The 13,298-nt window shown below is 39.2% G+C and overlaps 1 protein-coding gene across 1 annotated transcript; it reads left to right on the forward strand.

The window, feature by feature from the left end:
* The first annotated feature begins 594 nt into the window (after positions 1 to 594).
* On the forward strand, positions 595 to 13,298 carry mtdhb (metadherin b). Its single transcript, XM_055210975.2, has 13 exons — positions 595 to 1,206; positions 1,404 to 1,493; positions 1,805 to 1,886; positions 1,985 to 2,191; positions 6,629 to 6,682; positions 6,779 to 6,949; positions 7,093 to 7,152; positions 8,901 to 8,966; positions 9,055 to 9,176; positions 9,441 to 9,548; positions 11,767 to 11,856; positions 11,938 to 12,046; positions 12,442 to 13,298. Exons 1-13 carry the CDS (start codon positions 877 to 879, stop codon positions 12,507 to 12,509), a joined length of 1,557 nt encoding a protein of 518 aa, XP_055066950.2. The 5' UTR covers positions 595 to 876; the 3' UTR covers positions 12,510 to 13,298.

The following is a 13,298-nucleotide window of genomic DNA, read 5'->3' on the forward strand; positions in this document are numbered from 1 at the left end:
CGCATGCGCCCTCTGTCGTTTGTCTAGCGTTGAGGCGTCTGTGTCAAACGATTTATGGTGCGTTGGATTTCATTCAGCGCTGCGTAGACCGATCAAGATATGATTTCACAGTATCGCGAGAGTCATTCGAAAACACTGGCTTTGAATGGCTCTCGCGGCATGTTGATGTCACATACTAGTCGGTTTTACGCAGCGTCTCATCTGCTAGTGTTGTGTGAGTATGGTTTTTATGCAATGTATTGGAAAAACAGATTTATAATGGTTTTTATTTTTATTCATTTAGCAGACGATTTTATCCAAAGCAACAAATAGTAAAGCATTTAACAACCCTTTCTTTTAAATTTGTATATGTATCATGTAGGTACATCAAAATTATACAGTTTAATTAACATTATGTCATATTAATAATATATTATATTTATATTTTTAATTAACTACTTTGCTGCTATAACACTGCAATATTCTCTGTAATAGGATTTTTTTACTTTGAGGTAATGGGCACTAGACTTGCACTATTAAATTCAACTGCAAAGTGCTTTATTGATTCATATTACAAAACGTATTTCTCTTCTTTTTTAGAAAAAGAGAAGCTAGCACCTGCTAAATATAATCAAATAAACATGCAAAACTATTTCATAAATCTGTCATCAACCCAATAGCGGCCATTCAGATCCAATCCTATGGGTGGCGCTGTTGACGTGTCAGTTTAGCGTCTCCAACTAATGATGAGCAGAGAGTCACAAAAGCAGCAGTAGCCGCAGTCATCGGTGGTACGCTGGCGACAAGCAGTCAAAGCAATGCATTTTCCCCGTAATATTATCACAGAAAACTGATTTTGTGAATGGTCGCTCCTCGGTGCCAGCATAACGTATTGCAATGGCACCAGGTTGGCAAGAGATCGCTTCGCAGCACGTGGAGCAGATAACGGGTAACGTCCGAGAGATCCTTTCGTACGGCCTCGTCTTTCTGAAGTCCGAGCTTGGAATAGACTTGGGCTTGAATCCCGATCTGTGCGCACCATGGGTGCTCCTCTTGACGGCCTGGATTGGTCTGGTTCTCTTGCTGGTTTTATGGGTGTCGGTGTGTCGAGGTGTCTCGAGAAGATTGACAGAGACACCGGACACCGGCATAGCGCCACCGACGAAGAAGCCAGAAAATAAAGCAGATGAACCGAAGAAGAAGAACCGGAGGAAGAATGCAGAAAAGGTTTGCTGTCATTAGATGGCCAGTATTTGATATTAAGACATCTGTAATCCATTTAATACAAATGTTAAAGGACTTGACATTAGGGAAATGTCCCATCAAATGATAATAGCCTATCCGATGACACATTGCATTAGTCATCGTGGTTCGTGGGCCATAGTTATTGTTTTTAAATGGCACTTCTTTCAAATGTTTCACAGAAAGCTCAAAAGAATGGTCTTGCTGTTGAACCACAAGAAGATCCCAAAGTGCTGGACACTACAGGGCCACAAGAAATGAAGGCAGACAAGGTTTGATAGGTTTCTGACTTCCACTGCTTTAACCTTTATAACCCAAGCATCAATTTACCATTTAAGTCAATTAATAAATTATAAGTAGTTCTCAAGATCAGTATTTCTTATATATTTTAGTCTGACCAATGGCCGGCTTTCCATACTTGCACTGAAGAAATAAATAAAGTTTCTTTATAGTGGGCGTGACCCTAAACTTGCAAAATAGGCACATTTTATCTGCAGCATGGCTGAGCCATGTCTGGTACCGATTAGTTTCCATTTTTGTCCAAAACTATTTTAGCCAATGTATTGTTTTACTTTGGTTTCAGGCAAAGAAAAATAAGAAAAAGCAAAAGGCTCCGGTTAAAGAGAAGTCATCTGCCTCTGTTGATGGCAAAGAACCTGATGAAGGTATATTTTTATGTGTATATAACGTTCAAATAAAACATACTGTTTATTTTCCCACAGTGGTTAGAGCATCCGTCATTATTAAGTTGTCATTTTGTCAGGTACCTGGGAGACCAAGGTCAGTAATCGTGAGAAACGTCAAAAGAAGCGGAAGGACAAAACTCCAGGTGATGGATCAGCAAGCCCAGAGCCAACAGAGACTTCCAGTGCCATTAGTACCATGGAACAAGTCCAAACTGCCCCAGAAGAACCTGAAACTAACATCAAAACCACTGTTTCAACACCTGTAGTCCAGAGAGAAGTGGAGGGTATGATTATTGCTGGAATGGAAACTATTATGATATACTGTATGAATACTACATGTATAGTATATGACCTACATGGGTGATTCTCACGAAAACTTGGTTTTAAAAATGTCAAGCATGAAAATGTAAAAATTGCTTAAATTTACTTTTTTTTCCACCAGACATTGAAAAACAAAGTCTGGAGTAAATGGGAACATTCATTTTAAAACTTTTACTTATCATTTAACACTTTTTGTAACATAATTTAAAAAATTAGTCCTAAAAAATCTCATTACCGCAACAGTCAGAAAACATCAACACTGACATATTTTCAAAATGACATGACAAACCTGAAAGAACATAATTTGGAGATTCTGCACATGCATTTAAAATCAAAGTATTATGCTTCTATTAATTAAATTAACATTTAATAAGCATCTGTTGCGGTAATGATAATCAAAATGTCGTGTAAGCATTCTGACAAGACAATATTTCAAATTAACTGTAAAAAATTATCTTACCTGGTAGCCATCTTGAAGTAACTGGTTCATGTGCTTGGTCACTCAAAATCAAACTTTATTAAAATTCTGTATGTGTGCTTAAACTGTTCTCAAAAAGTGTTGCGGAGGATGAGAACATCAGGCTTGGACACATCATTTTCCTAATTTTCTTCATTATTATTATACATGAATATTCAGTAAATATTTTTTCTGTCATCTAAAGTAGTCTAGCAAAACATCCATTTATTTTTTTCCTTAATATTTTTGTGTTAATTTGATTAAATTACAACATAACGCATGTTCAAACACAGCCGGACACATTGCGGTAATGAGAATTTCAGCAGAAAATGAGTTAAAATTTCCAATTATAAATTCTTATGTTGAAATCACACATTGTGCAAGGTAGAACACAGTATTATGTTAATTCTGATGCTTTTTAATGTTACTATATTACACATTTTAAAGCTAAAATCATTAGTGCCGTGGTATTTCAATGGTTTCGTGAGAATCACCCACATATGCATATATGGGTGATACTTCAATACTTTATAGCTCTGGAAAAGGCAATGAAAATTCCAAAACAACTCCATGCCCTTTCTTTTTACAATAACATCCGGGTCACCCCGCACTTTTCATAATACATGTTTCTTGTAACAGTCTTTACACTTTAACAGTTCACACATTGTTACATCTTTCTTCTTTTTCTTTTTTACATGAACTTTATCAACCATGTCAGTACCGTGACTTTTCCATTTGAACAGTATCATTAATTGTATGAACCATAACTAATATTAGTGATTTCCATGCCCCCTTTTTACAACATCCGGGTCACCCGCACTTTTCATAATACGAGTTTCTTGTAACAGTCTTTACACTTTAACAATACACACGTATGTTACAATCAGTGGCGGCTGGTGACCGTCTTCCGAGTGGCGCAAATTCAAAATATGTATTCGGAGTGTTGTGTGTTGCTTGTCATGTCAAATGTGTGTTTGTTGTGAATGTGAACCATGTGCATCATGCATCATTTCAAAATACGTGCCTGCTGAAAGGGTTTATGATAAAAGAGACGCTCACGTTCACAAAATACTCGCAAGATACTAACTTAAAACTAAACTCTGATTACACAGGAGATTAAGGGAGTATCCAGTAAATACGAGTGTCTCTCTTGTCATAAACCCCTTTGAAGCGTCTGCAGCAGAAACTTATTTTGACATGACATGAGATGCACATAAGTTTACATGACGCGCCAAGCACATATTTTGACATGACAAACCACATTTTTTGGTTTTGTAACCAGCTTCGCATTGTGCAAACCGGCCGCCACTGGTTACAATTATATAAGTGATACTGTTTTCAAATAATTTTCTTTCTTTTTTTATTACTTATATAATTTGGTACTTCCTGTCAGATGTTACAGGTCATAAAATCATAATTTTCTGTTATCTGAATGAGTCTGTTAATCCTGTTGCTGGCAAATTATGCAGCTTTTTTATATACAGTGAGGAAAATAAGTATTTGAACACCTTGCTATTTTGCAAGTTCTCCCACTTAGAAATCATGGAAGGGTCTGAAATTGTCATTGTAGGTGCATGTCCACTGTGAGAGAAAAAATCCAGAAATCACAATATATGATTTTTAAAACTATTTATTTGTACGATACAGCTGCAAATATGTATTTGAACACCTGTCTATCAGCTAGAATTCTGACCCTCAAAGACCTGTTAGTCTGCCTTTAAAATGTCCACCTCCATTTATTATCCTAAATTAGATGCTCCTGTTTGATGTCGTTAGCTGCATAAAGACACCTGTCCACCCCATACAATCAGTAAGAATCAAACTCCTAACATGTCCAAGACCAAAGAGCTGTCCAAAGACACTAGAGACAAAATTGTACACCTCCACAAGGCTACGGGGAAATTGCCAAGCAGCTTGGTGAAAAAAGGTCCACTGTTGGAGCAATCATTAGAAAATGGAAGAAGCTAAACATGACTGTCAATCTCCCTCGGACTGGAGCTCCATGCAAGATCTCACCTCGTGGTGTCTCAATGCTCCTAAGAAAGGAGAGAAATCAGCCCAGAACTACATGGGAGGAGATGGTCAATGACCTCAAAAGAGCTGGGACCACCGTTTTCAAGGTTACTGTTGGTAATACACTAAGACGTCATGGTTTGAAATCATGCATGGCACGGAAGGTTGCCCTGCTTAAACCAGCACATGTCCAGGCTCGTCTTAAGTTTGCCAATGACCATTTGGATGATCCAGAGGAGTCATGGGAGAAAGTCATGTGGTCAGCTGAAACCAAAATAGAACTTTTTGGTCATAATTCCACTAAACGTGTTTGGAGGAAGAAGAATGATGAGTACTACCATCCCAAGAACCCCATCCCTACTGTGAAGCATAGGGGTGGTAGCATCATGCTTTGGGGGTGTTTTTCTGCACAAGGGACAGGGGGACTGCACTGTATTAAAGAGAGGATGACCGGGGGCCATGTATTGCAAGATTTTGGGGAACAACCTTCTTCCCTCAGTTAGAGCATTGAAGATGGGTCGAGGCTGGGTCTTCCAAACTCTGTGTTTCTCAGGGACAGGCCCGAAACCTGACTGATCTAGAGAAGATCTGTGTGAAGGAATGGGCCAAAATCCTTCCTGCAGTGTGCGCAAACCTGGTGAAAAACTACAGGAAACGTTTGACCTCTGTAATTGCAAACAAAGGCTACTGTACCAAATATTAACATTGATTTTCTCAGATGTTCAAATACTTATTTGCAGCTGCATCATACAAATAAAAAGTTAAAAATCATACATTGTGATTTCTAATTGGGAGAATTTGCAAAATAGCAGGGTGTTCAAATACTTATTTTCCTCACTGTATATAGGTATACGCCATAGACTGTAAAAAAAGATGGACAACGCCTGTTCGCTGTCTTCCAGTGGTGAAAAGTTAAGCCATCAGTGTCCTGATACGGCACTGACATCTTGGGTCTTGAGTCTGCGCAGTAGCGATTTCAGGACCAGTCCTGCGCAGAAGTGAGCAGGAAATAAAGCCGCGAAATCAAGACCCCGCCCTCGCTCTCACAGAATGCGCATATCACACGATATCACAGCTGTCAATCATGACGTGACACCACCATTTTTATATTAAATAACTAACTAAAAACAAACTTATTTAAAAAACAAACATTTGAATTTACATCAGCGTAAAAAAAACTACAGTAAATGACAGAAACCAGCTTCGGAAAAAAGATAATTGAAGTGTAATTAAATAGTTTAGTTGGTCTCAAGTAGGGATCGACCGATATGTATTTTTCAGTGCCGATACCGATTTTTGTTTCATCAGCCTTAGCCGATGACCGATACAGGCTGCCGATTTTCTTGAGCCGATATTTGGAGCCGATACTGGTTTTGCTTACTCAATTTACATCATAAAATTATGTAAAAAATGGCATGTTGTTAAAAAGAGATGTTATTAGTTTGCACAGTTCTTACATTTATTGTAGTCTAGGACTAGTCTAATCCCTGTCCAGGAAACCGCCCCATAGAGATGAAAAAAAAAACACTTTGTTCAGCTATGATCAGCTGTTAAGCCGAGCTTTCAATGTTGTCGTGAAAAGGTTGGTTGTTTTTAGTCACATGACCTGCAATCGCTTGCGGGTTCCAGCACTCTGTCTGTAAATTATGCCGGAAAAATCGGCAAACACGGCAGCCATGTATCGGCCGATGCCGATACACATAAAACTCGCAAATATCGGCCCGATATATCGGCCGGCCGATATATCGGTCTATCACTAGTCTCAAGTCCCATTGAATAACATGGGGAGGCGGGGTTTATGACCTATACTGGGACGTCGAGACGTTTTGGTTTCACTTTTCAGGGCTTGTACGGCACGCTTGGTATATGCGTACATAAGTTTCCAAAATTGCTAATAATAAAGTTCTACTTTAATTCTCTCACTTTATAGAGAAACCACCTAAAATTGAAGCAAATTACATACGAGACACCGTCGTTCCACAAGGTGATGAATCATTAGTTTGATAAATGGCAATAACTGTTATAAATACATAAGTGCATAAGCAATTATCTCAGCATTTTCCTTCGTATGATCTTAAAGTGACTCCATGTTGGGAAGAAGTGCTGTCTGTTAATGGTTCTGGCTGGAGTGACCTCAGCCTAAAGCTTCCACCTCAGATATCCAGTGTTCAGGCAGAGAGCTGGACCAGCATGACTCTCTCTACCGAGCGTCCGACCGCTGAACCTTCCGTCTGGCCTCAGGATATGGAAGGTACTGGAAATGAGTTCGTTGTAGCTAAACCGATACGTTCTTGAATTTCCTGTGGTGAATTCTGTGTGAATGACTAGGAAATGTATGTGATTATTTCTTCTGTTGGTAGTTCTTGTTAAAATATCTCAGTTTTCTCACTTTAGGCTCATGGACCATTGTTGATGGATCTCATATTCCAGTCTCATTCAGTGGAATAAGTGGCGGTTGGTATTATTTATGAAATGTGAGCTCATAGTCTAGGTGGAAGTAAAGCCATTGTCAGCCAACAACAGCTGTTTCCTTACTCTAATATACACCGATCAGCCTTAAAGGAAAAAAGCAGAGTTTTTCAATATTTTACTATGTTCTTACCTCCTCTTAGATGAATTAATACATACCTATCTTTATTCAATGCATGCACTTAATCTTTGTACAGCGCGTCGTGAATGTGTTAACATTTAGCCTAGCACCATTCATTCGGATCCAAACAGGTGAATTTATAAGCCACCAAACACTTCCATGTTTTCCGTATTTAAAGACTGTTACATGAATAGTTACACGAGTAAGTATGGTGGCACAAAACATGACTTTTTTTTTTTAAGCGGATAAATATTGAGAACGATATTGTATGGCCGAAGAGCACTCAGTTTGCAGCACTTCAACCTCGGGCGCAGTAATATTGGCGGAAGTTTGTGCGAGGGGGGGGGGGGGTCAGGAGTGATGATGTTACTGCAGCCGAGGTCGAAGTGCTGCAAACTAAGTGCTCTTCCGCCATACAATATAGTTCTCATTTTTTATCTGCTTAAAACATTCACATGTTTTGTTTTGTGCCACCATACTTACTCGTGTCGTCTTTGAATGGGGAAAGCATGGAGGTGTTTGGTGGTTTCTGGGTTCATCCCTGTTTGGATCCTAAGGAATGGGTGGGGCTGGACTAAATGCTAACGCGTTGACAACGCGCTGTGCAGGGATGAAGTGCACGCATTGAAAAAAGAGATATTAGATTAGATATTAATTAATCTAAGTTGAGGTAAGAACATACTAAAATAGTGAAAAATGGTGGTGTTTTCCTTAAACATTATGGCCACCTGCCTAACATTGTATAGGGTCCCCCTTTTGCCACCGAAACAGTCCTGACCCGTCGAGGCATGGACGCCACTAGATCTTTCTGTCACCGGTTCACCGCTTTTCCTTTCTTGGACCACTTTTTTTTTTAAAGGTATTTTTTGGGCAATTTTTGCCTTTATTGATAGACAGTAAGTAATTGATAGGCGACATGAAAGTACAGGATGGAGAGAGGGGTATGGGATTGACAAAGGACCTCGAGCCGGGATTCGAACTCTGGTAGCCGGAAGTGCATTTGCACCATATGTCGGAGCACTGTCCACTACAGACCGGGAACACCCCACAAGAGCTGCAGTTTTGGAGATGTTCTGACCCAGTCGTCTAGCCATCACAATTTGGGCATTGTCATAGTCGCTCAGATCCTTACGCTTGCCCATTCTTCCACATTAACTACACTTGTCCTAAAAAGTTGATGTGTAAGAAGGAAAAATGTGATCCAAGGAAGGAAAGGCTGGCCCATATGGTTCCAATCCAATAGAGGAGCTACTGAAATTGCAGAAAAAGTGAATGCTGGTTATGATAGAAATGTCTAGTGGTGTCCATGCCTCGACGGGTCAGGGCTGTTTCATTGGCAAAAGGGGGACCTGATTGGTGTATTACCATTCAGAGTGGTATCACCTGATATGAAGAACCATTTTTGGTTCCTTAAAGAAACATTAAATCAAAGGTTCTTAACATATCTTTTTTATACATTCTTAAGAACCATTTTTCGCTATAAATAAGACAAACCGAAGGTTCTTTATTAAACCATTCATCCAGAAATGGTTCATTTATGGCATCGTGAAATATGTTACCTAACAATGTAAAATCTTGTAAACACAGATACTCTTGTTTTGTACATTTGCAGTCCCTGACCTGAGCTGGGCTCCTCAGCCGCCCCCTGTGAAGGTGGATGATGAGTGGTCTGGACTAAGTACGACTTTTTATCTATTCTTATGCACACTTGCTCAGTAAAGACGTGCCTGATAATAAAAGAAGTACCTGCGTGTTATGTTCCCAAGACAGTGCATCTGCGGATCCGTCGTGCGATTGGAGCGCTCCATCGGAGGAGTGGGGGAATTATGTGGCGCAACAGCCAGTGAGCGCAGCACCTCTTGAGCAGCCAATCCCAGAAGTGCCACGGGTCAGTGCTTTTTGAACCTCTAGTGGTCTCATTTAACAAAAGACATGTGGGAATGGGATCTTGTGTGAGGTGTTTATTGCATTCGAGCTTCTCAGTTTTACATTACATTACATTGTATTTACCTTACATGTTTATCCAAAGCGACTTAACAGTGCAGATTTAATCAGCATGTATTTTCTCTGGCATCAAACCCATGGCCTTTGTTCGGTTAGGTGCTGTTTTAATGGAGTAGACTTGCTATGAAAGCAATGTACCTCTGTGCAGGTGTCTGAAGTGGAGAAGGAGAAAGATGAAGGAGCTCCACCTGGCAGTGGTAAAGCTAAAAAGAAGAAGAAAAAGAAGAAGGCTGATGATGCAGGACCATCTGCTCAGGTGAAAAGACTTTAGAGTCGGCTCTTGATTTTTATAGCGAAACAGGTGCAGTTACAGTAAGGCATTTAGAGTGGACGTAAACAGGGCCGACCTTGAGTCTGTCTATCAGGGTTACCACGGGTCATGGGAAGAACAGAACATGTAAAATCCCATGTTACAATTAAATGGACACTCCACTTTTTTTGAAAATATGCTAATTTTCCAGCTCCCCTAGAGATAAACATTTAATTTTTACAGTTTGGGAATCCATTCAGCTGATTTCCGGGTCTGGCGCTACCATTTTTGGCATGGCTTGGCATGGTCCATTGAATCTGATTGGACCATTAGCATCACGCTAAAAAGAGTTTTGATGTTTTTATCCTATTTGAAACAGGATTCTTTTTTGGTTACATCAAAGACTGACAGAAAATTAAAAGTGGTGATTTTCTATATTATACTATTACACTGATATTACGCAGCAGCCGAAAATAGTCCCCTTAGTATCTTTCAATAGCAGGGGAGTATTTTCGGGCATTGCGTAATATCATTGCGCCTCCTGCAATCATGTTACGGCAGCAAAGTCCCTGATTATTACGCCAGAATGAGATTATAGTTCCTAGCCATATCTGCCTAGAAAATAGAAACTTTTAATTTTCTGTCGGTCTTAGTACACGGTGTAACTACAGAAGAAGCAAGTTTTAAATAGGAAAAATATTGAAACTCTTTTTTTTTTTTGCACAATGCTAATGGTCTAATCAGATTCAATGGATTATGCTAAGCTATACTAAAAGTGATACCGCCAGAACCGGAGATCAGCTGAATGGATTTCAAAACGGTAAGAATCAAATGTTTAACTCTAGGGGAGCTGGAAAATGAGCATATTAAAAAAAAGTGTCCCTATAAACAAATGGCACACTCATGTGGACTTGCGGTCTGGTGGACTTACAATGTCTGTAAAAAGGTGCATTGTGTAACTTTTAGAAGGATCTCTTAAAAGAAATGAAATATAATATACATAACTACATTATCAGTGATGTATAAAGACCTTACATAATGAACGGTATTGTTTTTATTATCTTAGCATGACGAATTTTTATCTACATACACTGTGGGTCCCCGTACATGGAAGTCGCCATTTTGTTTTTACATTATATGAAACAATACTACCAATAATCTATGGCCTCAATCAAATGGTTCTAAAAATGTTTAGTTTCCTGCACTGATCGATCGTTTCATTTTAAAGACTTCAATATTTCATCAAGAGCTGAGGGGATTATTATTGTGTTGCCTGTATCTGCTTTATTGACTCTTAAAATCATGACAGCCATGGAATTGTATGAGGATTTCAATTTGTATGAAAGTGTTTCAGCTAAAAAACTTCTTTACTGTTTCACTGAAAAAACAATGTCACCTTCATATTGAATAGCCTGAGGATGAATAAATAAACAGCAAATTTTCATTTTGACACAAATATCCTTTTTAGGAATTACATTGGTAACACAGGACCCGACATTCATCTGCCTAGAAAAACAGTCCAGGTTCAAAAAGACAATTCAGACAGCGGCTCAAATTACAGATGGGGTTTTACTGAATAATTCATTTAAGTGCCTTAAAAATATGAGCTTCACATATAGTCTTCAAACCCTTCCAAACAATAGCCCAGTTTATTTCTATTGAAAGTGAATTTCAGCAACAAGGCATAATGATTTTCTTTGGTAATCAATCACTTGTTAAAGGGATTATATCATGAAATTGTTTAAGTGCTATAATTGGTCCAATCAACCAAAAAAATTTGAAAAAGATCAACCCAGGAACTTAGGTTTGGGAAACCATTCTCTGCAAGCACATGGAAAAATAGGTAATTGAAATGTGGCTCCCCTTGTGATGTCAGAAGGGGATAATACCGCCCCTTAATCTGCACTATCCAACCACGGCACTGCCATTTAGTGCAGAGAGAGAAAAAAATTATAATTCACAGCATAAATGAGTTTCAATTTTAACAAACCACCATTATGGCGATCATTGTTTCATTTCATCAGCTCATTTGCATTTTAAAGGACACACCCAAAAACGGCCCATTTTTGCTCAAACCTACAAAGTGGTAATTTTAACATGCTATAATTAATTATCTGTGCGGTATTTTGAGCTTAAACGTCACATACATACTCTGGAAAAACCAAAGATTTATTTTACATCTCAAAAAAGTCTTGTGAAATGTCCCCTTTAATATCTCTATCAGATTCCGCCCCAAGTGAAGGCAGAGAGAGATCCGAGCGCGGGACCGCAGGCCCGGAGCACAGCAGGAAACCCATTGGCTGCCACGGCAGGGGTGAGAATTCCTTTCTTTTAAAACAATAACAAAAGTGAGCTAGGACTGCATGTCATGTAGTTGTTTTGAACTCGCCCACAGGCCCGTGCGGAGGTGCCGGCACATGCCGTATCGTCAGCTCCAGTACAAACACAGCAGAAAAAAGGTGGACCCGAGTCAACCGACAAACCCGCACCTGTACCATCACAAAGTAAGTTATACCTCCCAGTAAAATAGCTAACGAACCTTATGGCCGATTCTAGATGTAATCCTAATGTTATTCTCAATAGAGAATTCAATGGAGTTGTGCAATGAATGCTTAGCTGTGTAAACATGATCTATTGTTTCTGTTTACTTTCAATAATACCAAAGGTCTGCGGTAAAGCTAGTTGTAAATATAAGTACAGGGCTGGGATTTACTGACCCTCCCAGTTTAACCACATAGTTAAAAGGCCTATTGCCTTAGTTTAAATAAGTTAAAGTGAGCAAGACTATGAACCTATACACAAGTTTAAATCCAGCTGAATGGTTTTGTCGATTTACTCTAAATGTAAACTGTAAATAGGTGTCACGTTAAGCTTTCAAAATGCTTTCTTTATCCCCTAGAAAAGCCAGAAGAGAGCTTTGAGTCTCCAAAACAAGTCAAGAAGAAGAAGGCCAGAAGGGATATATGAATGCCCATGTACGGAAGAGAAGACAACATATGCAATCTCTGGGTTGAACAGGATTACATACTTCCTGAGTGACTGTACTTTTTTGATACCCTTAATCCACTGTGTTGTGAATCCCATCCGAGTGTCCCGTCTCATTAGGTATATCTAGCCAATGTACTGTAACATTAAATACGTTGTACGAAAGGGACACTTAAAATACAATTTTTTTAAATGTATGTTGATGAATTCTAAAGTACGTTTGATATGATTTGTACTTGCGGTGAATTGCTTTTGTAAGTGGATCTTTCTGGTACTAGGGCTGTAGTGTGTAGTGTCAGACAACACTGACCCCAACAACTAAGATTTGCACACAGGGGAAATAAGGGGATCGTCCAATCCCGGTTGAGGATCTGTAGATCACTGTTGACCTGTTTCGTGAGAGAAGGTAGCCGTTTATAGTGCACTAACTGAGGTACTTGACCACCAGTGTGATTTACAGCAATGTTGGGAAGAAGTAAACAAATCAAGCCATATGTAAGAACGGTCTTTCTGCTGGTACGAGTAGATGAGCCTATTATTTGACTTTTTTTAAACTCATGCTTTGGTGTAGTAGTAACGTTGGCCGATTAATTGTGATCACAGTGTTACACCAGGTACAGCAACATTGTCAGGAAATTTTTAATGCCTTAACATCTTGTGATGTGCAAGATGGCAGCGGAGATCTGTCGGTTGCATGCGGTTTCCTCTTTCGTATTTATTGGTTAATAAAAGTCATGTTTAACGAGTAATAAAGATTAAAGTTTCTTTGCA

This window comes from Misgurnus anguillicaudatus, chromosome 10, assembly GCF_027580225.2.
Source record: "Misgurnus anguillicaudatus chromosome 10, ASM2758022v2, whole genome shotgun sequence".
Taxonomy (NCBI): Eukaryota; Metazoa; Chordata; class Actinopteri; order Cypriniformes; family Cobitidae; genus Misgurnus; species Misgurnus anguillicaudatus.